Source organism: Corticium candelabrum, chromosome 3 (genome assembly GCF_963422355.1).
Source record: "Corticium candelabrum chromosome 3, ooCorCand1.1, whole genome shotgun sequence".
NCBI classification, from domain to species: domain Eukaryota; kingdom Metazoa; phylum Porifera; class Homoscleromorpha; order Homosclerophorida; family Plakinidae; genus Corticium; species Corticium candelabrum.
The window spans coordinates 138,608-160,109 of record NC_085087.1 but is presented as its reverse complement, the minus strand read 5'-3'; the positions used below and the strand labels follow the sequence as shown (position 1 = coordinate 160,109).

General features: G+C 44.2%; 2 protein-coding genes across 2 annotated transcripts; one reads left to right on the top strand and one right to left on the bottom strand.

Annotated features, from left to right (window-relative positions):
- The first annotated feature begins 1,804 nt into the window (after positions 1-1,804).
- Positions 1,805-2,569, top strand: LOC134176982 (uncharacterized protein K02A2.6-like). The gene has a single exon (XM_062643682.1). It carries the CDS (start codon positions 1,805-1,807, stop codon positions 2,567-2,569), a length of 765 nt encoding a protein of 254 aa, XP_062499666.1.
- A 15,170-nt stretch (positions 2,570-17,739) lies between these two features.
- Positions 17,740-19,986, bottom strand: LOC134176979 (uncharacterized protein K02A2.6-like). Its single transcript, XM_062643680.1, has one exon. It carries the CDS (start codon positions 19,876-19,878, stop codon positions 17,740-17,742), a length of 2,139 nt encoding a protein of 712 aa, XP_062499664.1. The 5' UTR covers positions 19,879-19,986.
- Positions 19,987-21,502: the final 1,516 nt, after the last annotated feature.

Sequence of the window (21,502 nt, the reverse complement as noted above, 5' to 3'; positions counted from 1 at the left end):
GCCAGTAGTGCTTGGCAGGAATTGGTTGTCACAACTCAAGTTGGACTGGGCATCCTTATTTAGCTTGAATGTCCTGGATCCCGTACACGACTTTCCTGAGTTATTCAAGGAAGGAATGGGAAAGCTGCAAGGAGTGCAAGCGAAAATTACTTTGAGCGCCAATGCAACGCCAGTCTTTCATAAGGCAAGACCAGTACCATTTGCGTTACAAGCTAAAGTGGATACTGAAATCGATCGCTTAGTCAAAGAAGAAGTACTGACACCTGTAGAACAGAGCGAGTGGGCTTCACCTATAGTAGTGGTGAGGAAATCTGACGGCAGTATCAGATTGTGTGGTGACTACAAAGTAACCATCAATGAATATTTGGAAAATATTGAGTATCCCACACCAAATGCTCAAGATTTATTTGCTCCTTTAGCGAGTGGTCGACGATTCACCGGGCTTGATCTAAAGCAAGCTTACCAACAAATGGAAGTGGATACCGGAAGCCAACAGTATTTGACTATAAATACTAGGAAGGGTTTGTTTACTTATACCAGAATGCCTTTTGGTATACGAACAGCACCGAGTATTTTCCAGAAGACGATGGATATGATATTGTCTGGAATACCAGGAGTTTGTTGTTTTTTCGATGACATACTGATTGTCGGTTCAACTGATGCTGAGCACGATGCAAGAGTGAGACAAGTATTACAATGCCTAAGGCAAAGAGGAGTCCGGCTAAAGAAGGACAAATGTGAATTTGGTCAGTCTGAGGTGACTTACTTAGGTCACAGGGTAGATCAAGAAGGTCTGAAATCTACAGAAGACAAGGTCAAGGCTATCAGGGGAGCACCTGAGCCAAGAAATGTGACTGAGTTGAAGGCATTTCTGGGGCTGTTGAACTATTACAGCCATTTCTTACCAAATCTGTCGAATACTCTACAAGCATTGTATGAGTTACTTCAAAAAGGAAAACAGTGGAGATGGACAAGGAAACACAGGGCCGCATTCAATGCAGCAAAGAACAAGTTATTACAGTCTGGTTTTCTTACGCACTATGATTTGTCTCGACCAGTCAAGCTCAAATGTGACGCATCCCCATATGGAATAGGAGCCTGTTTGAGTCACGAGTTTGAGGATGGATCGGAGAGACCAGTAACATTTGCTTCACGGACACTGCCATCAGCAGAAAAGGGCTACGCCCAAATAGAGCGTGAAGCACTGGCTATAATTTCCGGTGTTCGTCATTTCCACAAGTTCCTCATTGGCCGAAGATTTACACTAGTGACAGATCACAAACCTTTGGTCAAAATTCTGGCACCTAAACAGGGTATCTCGGCGTTAGCAGCAGCAAGGCTGCAGAGGTGGGCACTAATTTTAAGTGCATATGAGTACAACCTGGAGTATATGGTTGGAGAGGAGAATAAGGAAGCAGATATGCTGTCCCGACTGCCAATGGAAGTGAATTTCGCAGACCCTAACCAGGAATTGTACCATGTGGATTGCTGTGAAATCTACCTGTAACAGCAGCAGAAGTAGCACAAGGGACTAAAGCAGATCCAATTTTGAGACAGGCGTTCCAGTATACATTGTCTGGATGGAACTGGAAAAGTCACATGGATCCAAGGTTACAAACCTACTCACGACGGTCAGATGAACTTAGCGTTGAACAGAACTGTTTACTGTGGGGAACAGGTGTGATAAGACAGCAAAAATTACAGTCAAGAGTTCTAGCAGATCTTCATGAAAATCACCTAGGTTCAAATCGAATGAAAGCATTAGCTAGATCTTATAATATATATCTGGTGGCCGAGTTTGGACATGACGTTGGAAGAATTGTGCAAGAAATGGGAAATTTGCCAACGTCAGAGGAATAAACCGCTTGCTGGTATTCCTCATCCATGGATGTATCCCACAGCACCTTGGGAGAGAGTTCACGCAGATTTCGCGGAGTTTGAAGGTCAACACTATCTTATTATGATTGACGCTTATTCGAAATGGTTGGAAGTGCATGAAATGGGCACTAGTACAACCGCTAGTAGAACAATAGAGGTGATGAGGCGAGTTTTCACTTTTCATGGCATTCCAAGACGATTAGTGACAGATAATGGTCCACAATTCAGGTCAGTAGAATTCCAGGAGTTCATGAAAGGAAATGGTATCAAACACCAACTCACCCCTCCGTACCACCCATCGAGCAATGGACAAGCAGAACGAGCAGTTCAAATTTTCAAGAGATCTATGGAGGCACGACCAAAAGGACGTACTATTCGACATCAAATATCTATACTACTGCTGCAGTATAGGTCGACTCCAAATACCTCAACAGGAAAAACGCCATCCGAATTGCTAATGGAGAGAGTCTTACGAACAAGACTAAGTCTTGTTAAACCTACAGTTGGAGGAGAGATTCGAGACAGACAGGAGAGCCAAACAGAAGCTGCATCCAGAAATCGTGAGATGTTACCTGCAGAATCAGTGGCAGTATGGAACACAAGACAAGATAGTCGGGGACGGTGGCTCTCTGGAACAGTAGTTCGATCAGAAACTGGGACCGAGCAACTATCTTGTAAACGTGAATGGTGAGACTAGGTATGTTCATGTAGACCATATACAGCTGTACTACATTCGTTTTGTGATGAAACAACCATGTCTAAGCTTGAAAAAGATGGTCAACTGATAGAGAAAATTGACATCCCGGCGAGGCCAGAAGAACTTCCTGACGACATTGTAGAAGTAGACTTTGAGAGTAGTCATCTGTCAAAGTATTTTAGTTCCCAAGCCTGGCATCACCTTTTGGAGACAGGCAATACTTTCCAATGTAATGCATCTGCAATCAGAATAACTAAAATATTGTTTCTTTGTTTCAGTTGAACTAAAGCAGAGACAGTGGCATTGTGGGAATTGTGACTTAGTAACAACCCAGCTAAATATGATCCAATGCGATGGCGAGTATGGAAAATAGTTCCATTTGTGCTGTCTTGTGGTTTAATCTTCCATAGTATCTGCAATAATTCTTCATTCTGGTCTAGGAATTGTGTTGGACTTCGAGAAGAACCGACTGACTGGTGGCAATGCGACAAATATTTGCTTTCCATAGGACAGAATACAATTATACCAAATACCAGTGTCAGAGCCCAGAATACGTCATCACTGCTGCAACTGCTACGCAATGCTTCCAGATATTCAACAATAATGGGTATGACTACCGTGCTTATGCAAACATCATGGCAGTTATGATGTATTTCGAAGGCATGTCATGACATATATATATATATATATATATATATATATATATATATATATATATATATATATATATATATATATATACAGACTTGGACAAAATTATAGGGACACCTGGCATTTTTGTGTCTAGTCTAACTTTGGCACTGAATTTTTCTCTAGCAAAACCAAATGTTTTTCGAATTTCTTTTTTCATGGATTGCGCCATTGTTAGAATGTAACATAGCTTGAGTTCAAGACTGTAGCTTCACGTACTACCTACTGCGCATCTAGTTTGCTTTGAAGAAGGAAGACGGCCATTCCTACTTTTCTTGTCTTTGTACACGTTCATCGCTCTTGGATGCTCATTCTTGGCATACAATCTAAGAATGCTCTGTAGTAGAGAGTGAAAGCAATTTTGTGGGTCCTCTTATCAACATTATGAAAAAAAGGCGAATCATCTGTTTTTGCGCATTGATTTCACGCATGTCATCACAATTTGAATTGTTTTGCCATTTTAATCAATAAACAAACTTCAACGTATTCAAAAATTATGCGACACTAATTAATTACAAAGAAATCCTGCTAAGACAAAAACTAATAAAGTTATAGCAACAAAAGAACATTGACATGCCACTTCCGGTTCACGTTTTACGTAGCAAATCTCAAACTGCTACCGCCAAAATGTCAGCTACACTAAAACCGCTGCCCTTGAGACCGCCAAACTTAGGCGATAAGTTAGCCTGAACGTTCAGCTGCACGCAGTTGCAGAGTCTTGTTCCGTGCGCTATTTCACGAGTTGCAGCGATGCCTCGAGGCAAACAGTTGAGTCCAAAAACGCGAGGGAAAATTGAAGCCCTTCACTCAGTTGGCCATTCTGTGCGTCAGATCGCAGCTTCTGTCCGCCGCTCCAGGAATTCGGTTCATCAGTGCCTGCAACGGCTTTCCCATGGCAGCAGCGATTATGAAAAACGACCTGGACGTGGGAAGGCAACGACAATCCGGGAAGATCATCGACTGAAGAGAATGACACTGCAGAACCGCAGAGCACCATCACGACTGCTATCGTATCAGCCGGCTGATGAAACCGGCAAGCAGGTGTCAAGTAGAACAGTCCGTCGTCGTCTCAGTGAGACAGGAGTGAACGCTCGGAGGCCTAGAAAAAACCCACTGCTAACAGAAAACCATCGGCGTTTGCGACTGGGATGGACAACCACTCACACACAATGGACTTTGGATGACTGGAAATCTGTTCTTTTTACAGATGAGTCAAAAGTCAGCATAGGAAACGATGGTGCTCTGTACGTTTGGCGTCGCAAAGGTGAGGAATTTCTCCCTGAATGTTGTGACCCTACGGTCCAGCACGCGGCTAGTGTGATGGTGTGGGGATCGATGTGTTGGCATGGTTTGAGGTCTCTGGTGAAACGTACTGGAAGATCGTTTGGACAGCACGGCGTACCAACAGGTTCTGGAGGAGCACATGCTTACAGACGCAGCGGCACTGATAGGAGACGACTTTGTCTTCCAGCAGGACAACGCTGATTTCACCACAAGCTGGAAACTATTCCGAAGTCGGTGCTGAGAAGACCATCTCATCAACAGACTCTACCAGGGAAGACTCAGTATCAACTACTTCTAGCCACCCTGAGTTAACAGAAACACGGTCAGAACAGACTGATAACATGCCAACAAAGAAACCAATTGAGAAGTCAACACAGAGAGAAAATCAACAATATCCCACCAGGAACAATAGAAGACCCCCAAGAGATATCGAGAGATTTTGTGGAAGGGAGTGTAGTAGAGTAAGGGACTTTGGACTACCCTTAGTACTCATTAGCATACTGATAGAATATGACACTATATAGTACTGTGGCATGTGGTTAGCCAGCTTTGTGTAGTCTGGTGTAGTATTGCGTAGACACTGTAAGCGAGCTGCAATAGAACCAATATATAGTCTGTAACGACACAACAACAACTTTTGTGCAACCTCACCTGTTCAAGCAAGTAGCCCCAGCAATGACGTACAGATTCTTGATGATAGCTGTGATGATAGCATTAGTGTGAGTGTTGCCAAAGAAAAAGGAACAGCCAATAGAAGACAAACTCGTCAGGAACAAGGAAGATAAAACGTCCAAGAGCTGCTGCCGTTTTTGAAGACATTGTAACCACCATTGAAATAAGTTTGTCTTCTATGGAAGACAGATTTGCTGCAATGATGGAACGGCAGATGGAGAGAGAGAGGAAAGGCTACTGCAACAAAGGCTTGAAGCAGATCAAGTACAAAGCACAAAACAACAAGAATTCTTTCTTGAAGCTTTAAGAGTTTTGAAAGACCAGTAACTTTGTTGTTTATTACTAGTTTATACCATTGCAACATATGCATGCACTTGAGCAATTAAAAGTTCTACTTTGTGATTTTATTAATCTAATAATAGATTTGGGGTTGCTTAAACTTCTGCTAAAACTTTAGTACTGTAGTATAACTGCATGCAAGACCTATAAAGACAAGTTTTAATATCAATTTCACTATGTAACTTGTTGGGTTTTCTTAGCTTATTACTGTCAACTGATTTCACTGCAGGTACTGTAATAGCGCTTCTCTTGTGTCATTAGCATCACTATTGCCTTGTGAATTATGACCATCATTGTCATCCTCATCATCATCATCATCATCATCACCATCATCATCATCATCATCATCATCATCATCATCATCATCATCATCATCATCATCATCATCATTGTCATTGCCATCTTCACAGTCAATGAGCCAGTCATAATCCGACTCATCATCATGTGCAATACAGTAGTTGTGAAGAATGCAACAAGCAGTAACAACATGGCAAACGTTGTGCAAGGTAGTGTCTTGTTGCTTATGCAGAATCCTGAAGCGACCCTTAAGAAGACCAAATGCCCGCTCCACAACCATCCTTGTACTGCTCAGTTTAAAGTTGAAGTTTTGTTTATTACGATTACGCGCTCCTGTTTGAGGATATGGTTTCATAAGCCATGGAAGCAGGGGATAAGCTGGATCTCCAATGATAAGAACTGGTACCATTACTCCATTGATGTTTACAGGTTAACCATCAGCAAAGCATGTCCCAAAATGCTCAGCTTTCTGATACAACTTACTATTGGACAATACCCTGGCATCGTGGACTCGTCCAGGCCATCCAACACAGATGTCAGTAAAGTACATGAAAGAGTCAACTACAGTTTCCAGAATAACTGAATGAAAACATTTTCGATTGTAGTACTCGTCCGAATAGTCATGAGGACATTTCATTGGAATATGTGTGCCATTGATCGCACCTTCAACATTTGAGAAACTGTACGGAATTCAGAATTCCCGCCAACTTCCAGAGACAGACAGCAACACGTTTGCTTACCGGCACAGGGTCACGAAATCAGTGCTGCGACGAGAAATATATGGATGCAAGTTAGATACGGAAGTTAGCTTTCCACTCACGTTCACTTCAGTTCCTACAGACTACGTTTTGTCCACCATGTCTCTGTCCTGGGCTTGACCCACACGGTACGTTGAACAAAATGACGGCGATGTAGAGCCACAAAACCACTCAGTAATGTCAAAGTAAGGCGACAACGGAAGACGACATGCGTGTGGTAGGACAGCAACAGCTGTCTGAATCTGCGGTTGCGACCGCTCCTCTCACGAAAGAAATCCGCAAGTCGTGCTGCGCATGTGATTTGCTCAATGAAAAACCGCCACACTACAACAAAGTAGAGCAATCTTCTTTGATGCATTGCTGTGATCGATATGCAATATGGATAAACTGGAATGTTTTGACAAGCGGTAACCCAACCTAAACCCAGCTCTAATCCCGCTCTAACCCTATTTTTCAGCAGGGTGAGAGGCTAGCTCTGCTCTAACCCACATTCCTGTAAAGGAATTGGTCAGGCTAAGCAGTTACAAACCCAGTTCTAAACCCTAGTGTGAACACAGCCAATTGTGCGAATTCATGTTATTTTGTTATGCTGTGTATGAAAGCTCTACAATAACCGATATAATCATATCATATACGTGCATGCACGTGTGTGTGTGGTTATCCGTGGATGTAACATACATACATACATACATACATAGTACATACATACATACATATGAGAGACCCTTTATTATGGTTACAAACCTAAGGGGAGCAACTACAGCTATGCCTAAGCTGCACTCTTACAGCTGCGCACAATAACAGCTAGTAGCTAAGCTCAAGTTATCCAAACGTGACTATAATATAAGCATTACAATTTAAAACCACGAGTCACTGTTCCTTCTTGACCAGATGGCGTAGGAAGAGCAGATTACTTTACGACGTATAGAATCGAAAAGAGACGACGATTCATGACCCTTGGTATTTGTCCAGTCATTGATGAAAGTGAAAAAAGAGTCAGAAACAACGCCTCTAGAACCGACTTCTACTGTCACAAGCGAAACATGATAGCCTGCATCTTGGATGTTGTAAACGAGATCTCTGTATTTGGTGCTTTTCCTGTGTGCCGCTGCAGTCATTAGTTCGTCAAAAGGTACAGTACGTTCCATTAGTACTATGCGCTTTTCCTCTTTGTTAAAGATACATATATCAGGACGGAGAGTGGAGAAGAAGGTCCGAAGCAAGAACCCGTAGCAGCAGTTCTGAAGATCGCATTCAAGCTCAAAATTGGGCAAGAGGTGCTGGTCTAGAAAGTCTCTAATAAGAGAGAGCACTTCATTGTGCCGCCAAGTGAACCGACCCTGATTTAGAGCAATTGGGCAGTGGTTAAGAACGTGAAGCAACGTCTGCCTACCTGAACAAAGGGGACAACGATCAGTAGCGGATTTCCTCCATCGAAACAAATTAGCGTTGTGAGGTAAGGTGTCTACGATGGCATTGACTGACCATTTGAAAATCGCATCAGGAAGATGACCTATCACTCTTGACCAGCCCTGTTGTTGGTCGAAATCAGACCTAAAGAAGGATCCTTGGACAGTCCTTTGCTGAAGAGTGTCAAGGTCAACGTTCTCCACTTGTTGCAGTATAGAGCGTTCAATATCTTTGAGGGACGAGTCCACAGCAAATTTAGCAGCAACAAATTTGCGGTTCTTTATCTGCAATTGGTGATGGCTTTCACAAACTGCTAACTGCCTGACCACACAGTCGCCGGAATCCAGCAAGCGGCGCAATTTGCAGCTGACCAATGTCATGAGCTTGGTTGAAGGCTTGGGAAGACCTAGACCACAATCTTTGACAGACAGAAACAAGATGGATGGGTTAGCCGGTTTTGCTAGTCCAGACCACTGTTTCAGGAAACGCGTTACTAGGCTATCCACATGTCGTTCTACCCAGGAGATGGAAAGGTCAAGTAAACCCAGCAGCCACGACATGCTCGGGCAGACGTACAAACGGTAGATTTTAAGCTTCTGCTGTCTTCTGATCTTCAGGGAGTCGACTGTTTTACACAGATATTCAAGTCGCTCGACGACGGTTTTTTTAACGACGTTGTCAGATAGCCGTATGTCGAAAGGTAGGCCCAAAAATTTGAAGACAGATGAGCCTATGAAAGGCACCGTTTGATTACCGATGACAAGAGAGGGGTTGAACACATACGGAAGTTTCCGACTAGACAAGGCCAGGCTTCGACATTTGGCCACATTGACTTTCATATGAGCCCAACGAAAGAAGAAGTCACTTATCCGACACAAGTATTGACAAGATGAAACACTATTTGTAATAAGGCAGGTGTCATCAGCATACTGTGTAAGAATAAGGTTACAATTTGCATAGGAAAAAGTGTAGGCCAGAGATTTGAAAGACGGTTGAGTAACAGTGTCAACGTACAGATTCATTACCATATTGAAAATGGTAACAGAGAGAGGGTCGCCTTGAAACACACCTTTTTGAAACTGAATCAGATCAGTGCACCACTGAGGTGATTGAACAAAAATTGCAAGTCTGTGGTACAAGTCCTTGACAATCCGTTGAAACTGGATAGGAAGGTGATAATGATCCATAGCGTAATGAATCAAATCGTGGTGGACATTGCCGTAGGCGTTTTCAAGATCAATCCAAATGGCACACAAATTGCGCTGGTTGCTTTTGGCATCTTGCAGTGCTCGCCACAATTTGAATTGGTGCTCACTACACCCAGGTATTCCAGGTAAGAACGCTTTCTGCAGATCACTGTTGATGTAACTGTTTGTCATTAGATATGACTCCAGTCTTCGCTTCAAGATGGAGGTGTACAATTTGGATACACAAGAAGTCAACGCAATTGGCCGATATTTCCCTGGATTTCTGGGATCGTCGACAGTACTTGACTTTGGTATAAGCTTCACAACACCGATTTTCCACCGATCAGGCACGCAGCAATTCTTGTGACAATCTTGGAAGAGACTGAGCAGTGCAGTATGCAGAGATGGACATTTCTTGAATATGACATATGGAATTCGGTCAATTGGCGATGCAGCTGATGCAGTCCTAGACTTTCTGATTACCTGTGTGACTTCTTGAATAGATATAGTAGAGACATCAAAGTCACTAGAAGGATATGGAGCCTCCGGAAGAAAGTCGGGAGAGAAGAATCGATGAGGCGATGATGAATAGCAATGTTGAAAATGAGCAGAAGTGCTGTGAACATCAGGAAACAACTTGGTTGACTTCAGTTTGGTTTGAAAGACTGATGACACAAAATGCCAAAAATCTTTATCACAATGAGACTTGGCATCTAGGGAATGTCTATGATCGTCATGACTTAATTTCAACTTGCGCAAACGATTGTGTTGACGAACTAAGTGGAACCATTTCTTGGACAGTGACTTCATCTCATCACAGGCGCTTCCTGACGACAAGGCTGCACGATACCGTCTCCTACATTCTTTCTTCTGTCGGCGAAGACTAGACAGAGATTTGATTAACTTCGGGAGTCGCTGACTATGTTTAGAATGACACTTGACTGTTGTCTGAGAACCATACACTTCAGTGACAGAACTGTAAATGCCATCAACTAAAACGGAATATTTGGATTCCACGCCATGAGCAGACAAGACAGATGGTACTGTGGTAGCTTTAAAATAATCATTTAACACCTCCCACTCGGCATCCGATGACGGTAGGTTTAGCTTGGGCTTACCATGGACTGAAAAAGAAGGTTGACGCTGAAACTTCTCCTCTTGAGCAGATGCTACAGAGACTCTATGCTGATCAGTAAGCTGGTCTGACAAAAAGGTAACAACTGTCTGACCAAGAGAATTGGTTTCATCGGGCCTTGGAGAACACGAAGGCGACACTTCATCTGATTCTGCGCTAACGCTAAGACACGGCGGTGGTGCAGCTGACTTTGCGGAATGGCAGAAACGAAGATGGACATCCGGACGAAGAAAGAGTTTCCCGCAGAAAGAGCACGGTCGCTTCTCACGTTGGAAGTTGTCAAGTTTTCGGCTTGGACGTGAACGAGAAGGAACATTGTCTCGAACTTCAGCGCTCAAGCTATTTACGTCAATCTCTGATATTGAGTCATGTGACCAGTCGGCGCCATCTTGTCGTTGACCACGAGACGTATTCCGTGTTGAAAGGAACGAACTGTAGTCTCTTCCATTTCGCATTTTGCAGTATGGGAAGTGCCTACCCCGACAGCGAAAACTCTTGAGGCAGAAAGGACAGACCAGTGGATGATCCGAGGTCGTTGAGTCAGCCGACAAAGCCATTGACGATAGACTGCGTGAACACATGGCCAGAGGTGAAGAGATGACTAGGCGGCCGAAGCCGCCTTCGAAAACAGTAAGAACTGAAAGACTTGTTCTTCAGAGAGGAGACTCTGAAATTCAAAACCACCGTCCCAATATCCGGGACACATCATACATACATACATACATACATACATACATACATAGTGCATACATACATTCATGTATACATACATACTACATACATACAAGTGTGTCCGTGTGTGTGTGTGTGTGTGTGTGTGTGTGTGTGTGTGTGTGTGTGTGTGTGTGTGTGTGTGTGTGTGTGTGTGATTGACATAACTGTAAATTCTAGAACACAGAAACGGGTACTGCTGTCTTCAGCTGCTGCAACCTTTGCACTTGTGCTAAGATGTACTTGTTTTGCAGTCATTTCAAGCTCATGAACAGAGCTAGCTTGAATATCTTGAGCCATCAATCTCTCTTCCTAAAACCACCTGAAAGCAACAACCAAAGATCGCAACAACTGAGCAAAAAAAGCGCCAATAGTAACAGATCACCACCAAACAATGCAAAGGGGAGGAGAAAAAAGATCTTCCAGACTTGTCTACCCGCCATTCTGAATAACGCACGTTACCAAATATTAATATAAACAATACTGCATTCTAAAAATAGTATAACCTGCAATGTATGCAATTCACATCCTAAATGAAGCATTGTAGGCATTCTTGACTTATTGTAAAGTATATGTACAGTATATTTCTTACAACATTCACAAATATCGTTGATGACAAGTTGCTGCTGACACATTCAACAAAGGCTTGCAAAATTGAAGAGTATAGACTAGACATATCCATATCACACACAAAATAAACCATCTCAAGTAGTAAAATAGTCTACAAGCAGAAGAGAAAACATGCAGTGCTCGAATAGAAATCCAGTCTGTTTTGGTAGTCTTGATTGTCTGCTAGAGAACCATTCACAGTAGTTGCAGTTGTCCTTTTTGGTAGTTTGCAGTTATTTTCTGCAGCCAATACCGCCATAATTGATCTTTATTGATCCATATTTTCCCTAACTGTGGTGTTGCAAAAATACCTCTGCGAGAGCCGCAATTACTCCCATTACCTAGAGACTTCCCACTCAAAGGTTGCAAATGTAAACTGACTATTCAATTCAACCTTCTACTTTCCATGACAGTAACCCATTCTAATCAAATCTTGTCTTCGCTTCCTCTTCTGTAGCCGTGCATTTGATGGATTTATAGGTATAATAGATCTAGATCAGCTGATGAGATATGTTAGCATAACCCTCGAGATCATCATTGAATGCAGCATTGTTTTATACAAAACGAGTGCTTAAGCCAGTCACAACTCCAACATCTTCTCTTACAAAAACTTGAACACCAAATTCTCAACAGCTCATAATTTCCACCAACCACTAGAAACCATTCATAGTGATCAGATAAGAAAATATGCAAATTAATTAAGAAAATCTGAACATGAATAATACCATTTCCTGCTGTAAACTGTGCAAACACCTTAGACCTATAAAACTATTATTATACACAATATATTTTTAGCAATCTATGCAGACTGTAATTACATTATTAATTAATTAACTAAAAGTTGTTCATACTGTTCTAGATAGATGCTCTATCCGGACATTGCTTTTGAGTTTGCTGGGACACCAAGGTGCACAAGCCAAAACTGCTCTTGCAACACTTGTACAGGGACTATTTGGTCGTGGGGACTATTTGGTCGCGGTCAATTATCTCGCTCCTATTTGGTTCTCGAAACCGTTTAACTAGCGCTTATTTGGTTTCGGCCACCTGCAGGGACTAGGGTAATCCGGGATAATTCCGCACACTTTTTAGTTAGATGACCTGCATCTTTTGCAAGAGATTGCGCCCCACGTTTACCTGCGTATGGTTTCTTCGTTTGCTACTGTAGTATACGTGGACGGCTGTTCTTGGCACCATACAACTATACAAGCAAGCGGTTGGACGTTTTCTGCACTAGAGTCAAATATCAGTGGGCTATTTCGCACAGTTGCCGTTTCTCCCTCAGGTGGCTGCAAACACGACACCTTGTTGGTGTATAGTTTACTAACGGTTAGAATTACGACTTGAGTATACATATAGCAAAGTCAAAGTCAAAGTTTTTGTAGGTTTTCTGCGAATGCTAGCTACGGTCTGCTTTAGATGATACTGATTTTGTCTTCTACTTCTCCTCTCAGGCTCTGCACCGTTCAAAAACCCATGTCTGCTTCTTTGATGGTCTTTTGTTTAGTAAATATAGCAATTTACAATGAAATGATATGATATCCACTTTGCACCTTACTAGGATTCCATAGATGACGAGAAGTTTCCCGTGATCGGCTAGTTTCAGGTGGTGATTTATCTTCCACGATATGCACGAGCAGTAATAGTGGTGTGTCTATCTTTGGAAAGTATGAAGTCAGCAAACAACTTGCTAGCTAAAAAGTTAGACGGTTTGTTCTACACGTGATGTTCACCTTTGCATGAAAAACACTAGCTAGAAAATTTTTCCGGCACACAAACATAGATATTTTGCTGCTGCCTAAAGCGCAGAACGATAAGCTATCCAGCGAGTGCTCACACGTTCCATTTCGTCTCCGTTGAAAGAAATGAGAAGTAATTGAATTCAAAAGTGTGCGGAATTGCCTAGCGTGTGGAAATACCCCCGAATTACCCCATTTGGTCGCGTGGACTATAAAGTTTCGCATTTATTGCGCCTCGAATCGGCACTCTCCAACTCTTACAGCTGTACGAGACGGACGTGAACGACGTGACGATGGCCATGATAATTTTCACGCGTCTTCACTACTAGCCCGCACGCTCGTAAATCGACGTAAATAGCAAGTAAATCGAATTTACGATCATCGTATTGAAACCGTAAATTACGCCAATTCTACTCGTAAATAGACGTATTTATTCGTAAATGGCCACTTTACGTTCATTTACAGTTATTTACGTAGCAATTACGGGTCATTTACGATTGTTTTACGTATGGTTTACGACTCGATTTACTCTAACTTACGTCAATTTACATTGTGAAAGCAGTTCATATACTGGGCATTTACGTAAAATTTACGTCTAATTACGGCCTAATTACTTTTCAATTGCTGTCATATACGTAGCAGTTACGTAGCATTTACGACTGAGTTTCGTATATATGCATGCAGTAACGCGAGAGTGCAAATTGCCACACCGATATGCAAAATTTCCTTTATTATCAAAATAATTATGCTAATTACAAAATGATATAATACAAATTACAAAATCACAAGTTAAATTATTCAACAGTTTTCTTGATTCCATATAATTTTTTCCTGCTGAATGAAGAGGTCAATGATAATGTCATGAACGTACACATGTAGATAATGCTGATACATTTAGTGTCCTTGATGGCAGTTGTCTTCTTCTGCTTCCAGGTAGAATCGTCTTCCCATCGATAATTTGAATTATTTCAATCAAAAAAAATCTGTATCAAAAAGATGTCTAATTGTAAGTCAGAGTATCTATATATAGCTATTTTTAGAATACCTGTCGTTTAGCTAGAAGTCCCAGCGCAACGGGGCAGCCCTGCATGCATCGACACAACCTGGATGAAGGTACGCAAAGTGTGCTCGTGTGTGCGTGCGTGTGCGTGTGTGTGTGTGTGTCTGTATGTGTGTGTGTGTGTGTGTGTGTGTGTGTGTGTGTGTGTGTGTGTGTGTGTGTGTCTGTATGTGTGTGTGTGTGCGTGTGCGTGTGCGTGCGTGCGTGTAGTTTTATAAAAGGAGTGATTGGCTACGTGTGCATCACTAGAGAATACTTGTGTGTGTTTGTTTACATATTACGTTTAAATATTGTATCATATAATTGTATTATGGCAATGAAGTGGTGCATGGGAAGGTGGGTTAATTAATTAGTTCATAGCTATAGACATGCAATAGCAATAGTCTCTTTAGATAGCTATTCTATATCTAGATACTTACTGTCATACCCAAAACTTTCCCAAGCTAGTTATCTTACCGGTCCCAGTTCCAAGACATGTAACTACCATACAGTTACAGGAAATTCTCAACAGCCATCAATTAAAGTCCAAGTGAAATCTACTATGTAGTCTACATGCATATAGTACGCACACAGTATGTTCGTAATCTCAGATTCTGCTACAGCTTGTAGCACTCCAGTGTCATTGGTGCCAGTATTAACCATTAACTATATCCTGGGTAGATGTCACATGCCGACTTTTGTTGCTCTAATGTTTCGCTCTATAAATTTGGCCACCTAATTCTAACTGCCTAAGAACTGTCTTTTCGATTCTAATTCCAATTTGTTATGTAATTGTCGTGCTTTCAATTACAACACATGTGTTCACAAGACTCAGGAAGACACTGTTTCATTACTCATAAAAATGAGGTGAATTTCACACCTCGTGGAGTAACCAGGTTACAGTATCAGTGCTTTTGTGTTAAGTAACAACTTTGTCTTAGCGGGATGCTACAAACAGTGTACAAGGGCTACAAACTATAATCAGTCTCTGATTATTGCAGTATTGAAAAACCTTGCAAACGTTGCCAAGTAACTACGTCTTTAGATTCTTTCTAGCAGAATCTGTTCTGCATGTACGGAAGTGACGTTGTTAGTCACTGTCACTATTGGTTTCATTGTCACTGATCCTACAGACCTCATATTCTTTGTCCTCATCTGGCAGCTCAGGAAACTGTAAAGTTTGCCCGTTATTTGTGCATATATATGCTGTCATAATGACAACTGTAGAGAGTGCCAAATGTAGAGAGTTGCTTCCACTACAATGCTACTCTATTAGTCTGCAATCGCGCTCGCTCTCTGTCTCTGTCGTTACGCATGCGTGGGCCTCGCAGTCCGGCCCAGACATCCATACTACATTACCCCCTCTGTCTTTTAAGCTACTAACTCAACTCAACTCCGCGGTACAACTAACGTCCCCTATATGTCTGCTTCCTGCGCTTTCATCGAGAGTTTCACCTGACGCCCCGACCTCGTCACTGTCCCTGACTTGTATAAAGTCCGTCCTGAGTGCCGGTGCTCCGTTAAGTCGTCCCCTGATCTTGGATCCGGGTCGGTGTTCCCTGTTCCCACGCTATTGCCCCCAGTCATGTTAGATGAAGGCTCCACACAAGTTTCCATAGATGACCGGGTTGGCGGGGTGTGATCTGTAATCTCTCCTTCGCGTTCTGAGTCTGCAAGCGTAGGGGTGTTGTTCCATGTTGTTTCCGCACGAACTGCGGGAGCGGGTGTCTGGGTCCAAGCTTGGGGCATATCCTGCTCTTCTCCTTCGGGCTGTCGATTATACTGCCTCACATGTTGTCGATTCCAGAGCAAAATTCGCTTGCCGTCGGATACCCCCACCTGGCGCCCGTACTGTTCCACCACTCGCCACCTTTTGGTGGTATCTGTGCGTCCATCCTGCAGTATCACTGTAGCTCCCGGTTTCAGTGTGGGCAGGGGGTGTACCCCTCTCCTCGCGTCGTGGGCATCCGCCATCTTCGCCTTCGCTCTCAGCTGGTGTGCGGGGTTAACCATAACAGGGTGGTGATAGGACGGTACTCGGGTAAGGAGGACACGACCGAAGAGGGCTTCACTTGGCGTGGTCCCTAACATCCTGTGGGTAGAGTTGCGGATGTCCATCAGGACTTGCTGTAGTCGTCGTGGGAAAGAAATGGACGGCCGTAATCCTTTTAGCCGTTCCCGCAAGACACGGTGGAGCCGCTCAACCATCCCATTGGATCTCGGGTATCGCGGGCTTGAATGGACGTGACGAATATTCAACTGCTTGAGAAATTGTTCCATCTCAGCCGCTATGAACTGAGGTCCATTGTCAGTCACTAGGACTGATGGGAGCCCAAATCTCGCGAACACCTCCATAAGTTTGTCGATCACTGCTGTGGCTATTGTAGAGCCCAGGGGGATCACTTCAGGATAACGAGAGCCGTAGTCAATGACCGACAGGCACGAATGTCCTTCTATTGACACGAGGTCGATCGCCAGTTTATGCCAGACACTTTCAACTTCAGACGGCTGCAAGTCTTGTTCTTGATTAGAACGCCTCCGCCAGCATACTCCACACTGTTCTGCGAAGGCAGTCGCATCTTTGGTCAGCCCGGGCCACCAGACTCTTGTCCTCAGCGTGTCTAAGAACGCATCTCGGCCTGGGTGACCCTCATGAGCTAGTCTTAGTATCGGTTGTCTGAGATTCTCAGGAAGCACATAGCGACTGTCGAACAGTAAGGCACCGTCAATTGCTGTCAGTTGCTCCCGCACTAAGAAGTATGGTTCTTCTTGTGGGTTGCGGTCTCTCCAGGACGCTGTAATGACTCTCTTCATGAGACTGCTGATGAGAGGATCATCCTCGGATGCTCTTCGTATCTCGTCGATACCCACTGGTGCTTCTTCTAAGACCATATTCACATATTCGCGCATGGACCGGCATTCCTCGGGCGACGGGTGTTGGTCCCCCAGTGGGGCCCTAGATAATGCGTCTGCACACACCAAGTGATGGCCGGGTGTGTACGTCAGTGAGTATTGATACGGCATCAGGGCGACCAACCAACGTTGAAGCCGAGGTGGTACGTCATCGAATGGCTTGCACACGATGTTGACCAGCGGTTTATGATCGGTGAAGGCCTGTATGTGTCGTCCCAGTACATATTGACGGAAGCGTGTAATTGCAAATACCACTCCGAGCATTTCTCTTTCCAACTGGGAGTAACGGGTTTCCGCTGCTGTCAATGACCGACTCGCGCATGCCACCGGGGTCCATTGACCACTGTCGTCTTTCTGCCAAAGCATCGCCCCCAGTCCGTGTGGTCAAGCATCGCTACTGATAGCCGTTGGAACCAAGCTGGAGGGTCGGAAATATGCGAGCTTTTGCAAGGCTGTGGCAATACTCCTCTTTGCTGTGTCGTAGGCGTTCTTCAACTCCGCGTTGGCTACGAATGGCTCCTGCTTGGCAATTCGACGTAAACAATCTGTGATTTGTGAGAGGCGGGGAATAAATTTGCCTAGGTAGGTGGCTAGGCCAAGGAAACGCCGTAAATCCGTAACTGACGTGGGATAGGGCATATCCTGAATGGCCCTCAACTTGTCTGCGTCTGGTCCTATTCCTTGTCCGGTTAGCCAATGGCCCAGATATTTGACTTGAGTCTGTCGAAGCTGGCATTTTTCCCAGTTGAGCCTCAAATTGGCGTTGCTCAGGCGCCGCAGTACCAATTCAAGCCTTCTGTCGTGCTCTTCCTGAGATGTGCCGAAAACGAGAATGTCGTCGATATAGACCATCACTCCCTCTGTGCCGTGCAGGATGTCACTGACCACGCGTTGAAAGGTCTCTGGGGCGCTGCTTATCCCGAATGGGAGTCGTTTAAATCGGTAGAGGCCACAATGGGATGCGAACGTGGTGTATGGGCGAGAATCCAGGGCCAGCGGGATCTGATGGAAGCCAGACTCAGCGTCTAGAACGGAGAATACTTTAGCTCCTTCCAGCTTTGCCGTTATCTCCTCTAATGTAGGCAACATATGCCTCTCCCGTATGATGGCTTTGTTCAGACGTCTGTAGTCCACGCACAGTCTTAGCGTGCCGTTCGCCTTCCTTGTTGGTACTAGCGGCGATACCCACGGTGTGGCTTCCTGAACTGACTCGATCACACCGCGTTCTTCCAGCCTCTTGATCTCCGCTTCGATAGCTTCTCGTAGACTGAAGGCATGGCGCCTGGGAGGAAGAGCGACCGGCGTTGCCTTGGGATCGACGGTGATGTCCACCGGTCTGACTTTGACTACATTCACGTCCGCAACTGACAACAACTGCAGCTGTATGATAACGTCTTGGCCGAAGAGTACAGTTTGTTCTGTTGGGACCACAAAGCACGTGCATGTGCAAGACTTGTTGCCGGACGATATGGTCACATCTGCTACTCCGAGTGTTGTGACCGGCGTGCCGTCATAGGCCGTAAGAACTGTGTGGCTTGGTCGTGTTGCTGCCACTACGTCTGCGGTGATGAGGGTTCTCGTTGCCCCCGTGTCCAGCAGGCCTCTGCAACGTTTTCCGTTGACTGTTAGTGTCCTTGTGAAGTGTTTCGACTGTTGCCCACTCCCTGTCTTGTACACCGTGTCGTAATCCTCAGTCACCCGATTTGTCTGTTCATCCGCTTCTAGGCCGAGTCCTTCTTGGTCCACTGCACGTGCCACTGCCATCTTGGTCTTACGGAAACACACGGCAGCAAAGTGCCCCATCTTGTGACAGTGGGAGCACTGACTCTCTGCGGCCGGGCAATGTTGTTTCCCTCTAGTATGGTGGCAACCACAGTATCTGCACTTCCCAGCATTTCCTTTACTCAATGGATTTGATTGACTCACTTTGTTTGCTAGGCTTGGCGGTGGAACTTCCTCATACAGGGAGCTGTCAGCTATAGATGACTCACATGCCACCGCTTTTGACACTGCTTGAGCCAAGGTGAGTTGTGACTCTTTCAGTAGTTCCCTTCGAATATCGTTATCTCTTAGCCCAACAATCAGTTGGTCTCGAATCTGTCCGTTCACTATCGTGTCTACCCGCGTTGATTCAAACTCACATGCTTCTACCTTGGCTCGTAGGCGTCCTACGAACGCTGTCACGGTCTCTTGGCCTTGTTGTTTTAATTGGCGGAACTTGTGTCGCTCAGACGTTGTATTCACGGATGGACGGAAGTGCGCTAGGACTGCGTCAGTCATTGCTTTGTATGGATCTCCCTCTTCTCCTACCACATCCGGGATAGCCAGTCCTTTTACGACTCGTCTGATACTCAGTCCAGCCAAGTTCAGAAAGAGGCTTCTCTTCTCTGCGGGGTCTGTCACTTTGCATATAGTCATATAATCATTAGCGTCTTCTAGCCACAGTTCGAACTCACTGGCGACGTTGTGTCCATAATCAGGAACAAACTCTTTAGGGGCTCTGCCCGCCTTCGCTACCGCCATGTCTGTGGGTCGTTCGTATCCTGCCGACTACGCCAAATGTAGAGAGTGCCAAATGTAGAGAGTTGCTTCCACTACAATGCTACTCTATTAGTCTGCAATCGCGCTCGCTCTCTGTCTCTGTCGTTACGCATGCGTGGGCCTCGCAGTCCGGCCCAGACATCCATACTACAACAACCAGTGTGTGCTATTTCAATATGACCATTGGTATACAACAGAGACAGCTGTGGCAGTTGTGACGTGTCTGGTACTTGAGGACTGTAGGATGGCTTGAAACGTAGCCATCTGATTTGTCTAGTTGTGGAATGGGGAGAGCGCACATACACAGGCATTTGGTAGCTGTCACTCGCTGCCTGAATTTCAATCTACGTTCTCCACACTCCTAGTTGACGAATGGATTTTTAGTGTTGTTGAAAAGTTGTTGTTTCAGAAGGAATATAAAATTGTTGGTATCTGTCACGGTTAAGCACTATGACACTTGCAAAAAATTCCCTAAGCTGGTGGTAAAGGGTATCTCTTCCAAAGAGTTGTTTTTGACATAGCTGTGAAGTGGCAGCTACCATCTCCTTTTACTGCAGATCGTTGTCTGCCCTCAGAAGCTAGAAGTCTGTCAATGTGCATCGTCCACATGCATTCCTAGCTTCTTTTAATTGGACTTTAAATGGCTCTCTCTCTGGTATACGTTCTATATATACTGTTCCAGGACATGGCAGTATGTTTTTGTTCAGAACACCCTAGCATAGGCACATGCATGTACAACAATGACTTATTGATGTAACATGCAATGTGCTCTTTAGACATACACTATAGGACTGACTGTATTGTGATATATGATCACTACTTATACAAGTGTATAATCTAATTACATCCTATTACACCCCTTTTCCTTTTTTGTTTTAGTATGCTTCTATACTCTTGGAACAATCTCAACTCTACATTACTGCTAAAGCAAAACAGAACATAACAGTTTCTTTCTACTTTAAAACATAGTCTTTTAGATAGACTGGCTTGTTGATTGTTCTGCCTCTTCTGGTAGTAACTGTCCTCTGAGGTATTGGTTTGCTTGGAGGGGCTGTTGTTTCTTGAGTCTTCTTTGATGGTGTTGTTTGCTTGGTGGGTAGTTCTAGCTCAGTCATACTATCTCCAATTGGCTGTTTGCAAAACGTCTCCTTTGATTATCTGAGATGAACTCGATTTCTTCTGTAGGTTCTTCCATTGGCTGCCTCAACGTTGTAAAATCGGTTGGGTAGCTGTTTAATCACTTTAGCTTGTTGCCACTCTTGAGACCTTCCAAACGGTTGAATTCTTACAGTTTGGTGTTTTTTAAATTCAGGTAGGTCTCTAGCTGTTCTGTCATAGTATTTCTTTTGTCGTCCTTTGGATTGTCTGAGAGCTTCAAAGCTCCTGAGTGACCTTGGGCTTCAATAATGATGTTGCTGTCGTCAGTAGTGTTCTAGTCCTGCGACTCATCAGCCTTTGGACTGGACTAGTGGTCATACCTTGTGTAGCGGTGTTTCGAAAATCTAAGATCGCCAGCCATGGATCTGCATTTGCTCGATAGGCTTTCTTCATGAGGTTTTTCGCTGTTTTGATGTTGTTTTCGACTTTGCCATTTGACTGTGGATAC

Coding starts and splice junctions, on each gene's coding strand:
- LOC134176979 (XM_062643680.1), bottom strand. CDS start 19,878: ATGGCGGTAGCGAAGGCGGGCAGAGCCCCTAAAGAGTTTGTTCCTGAT.
- LOC134176982 (XM_062643682.1), top strand. CDS start 1,805: ATGACGTTGGAAGAATTGTGCAAGAAATGGGAAATTTGCCAACGTCAG.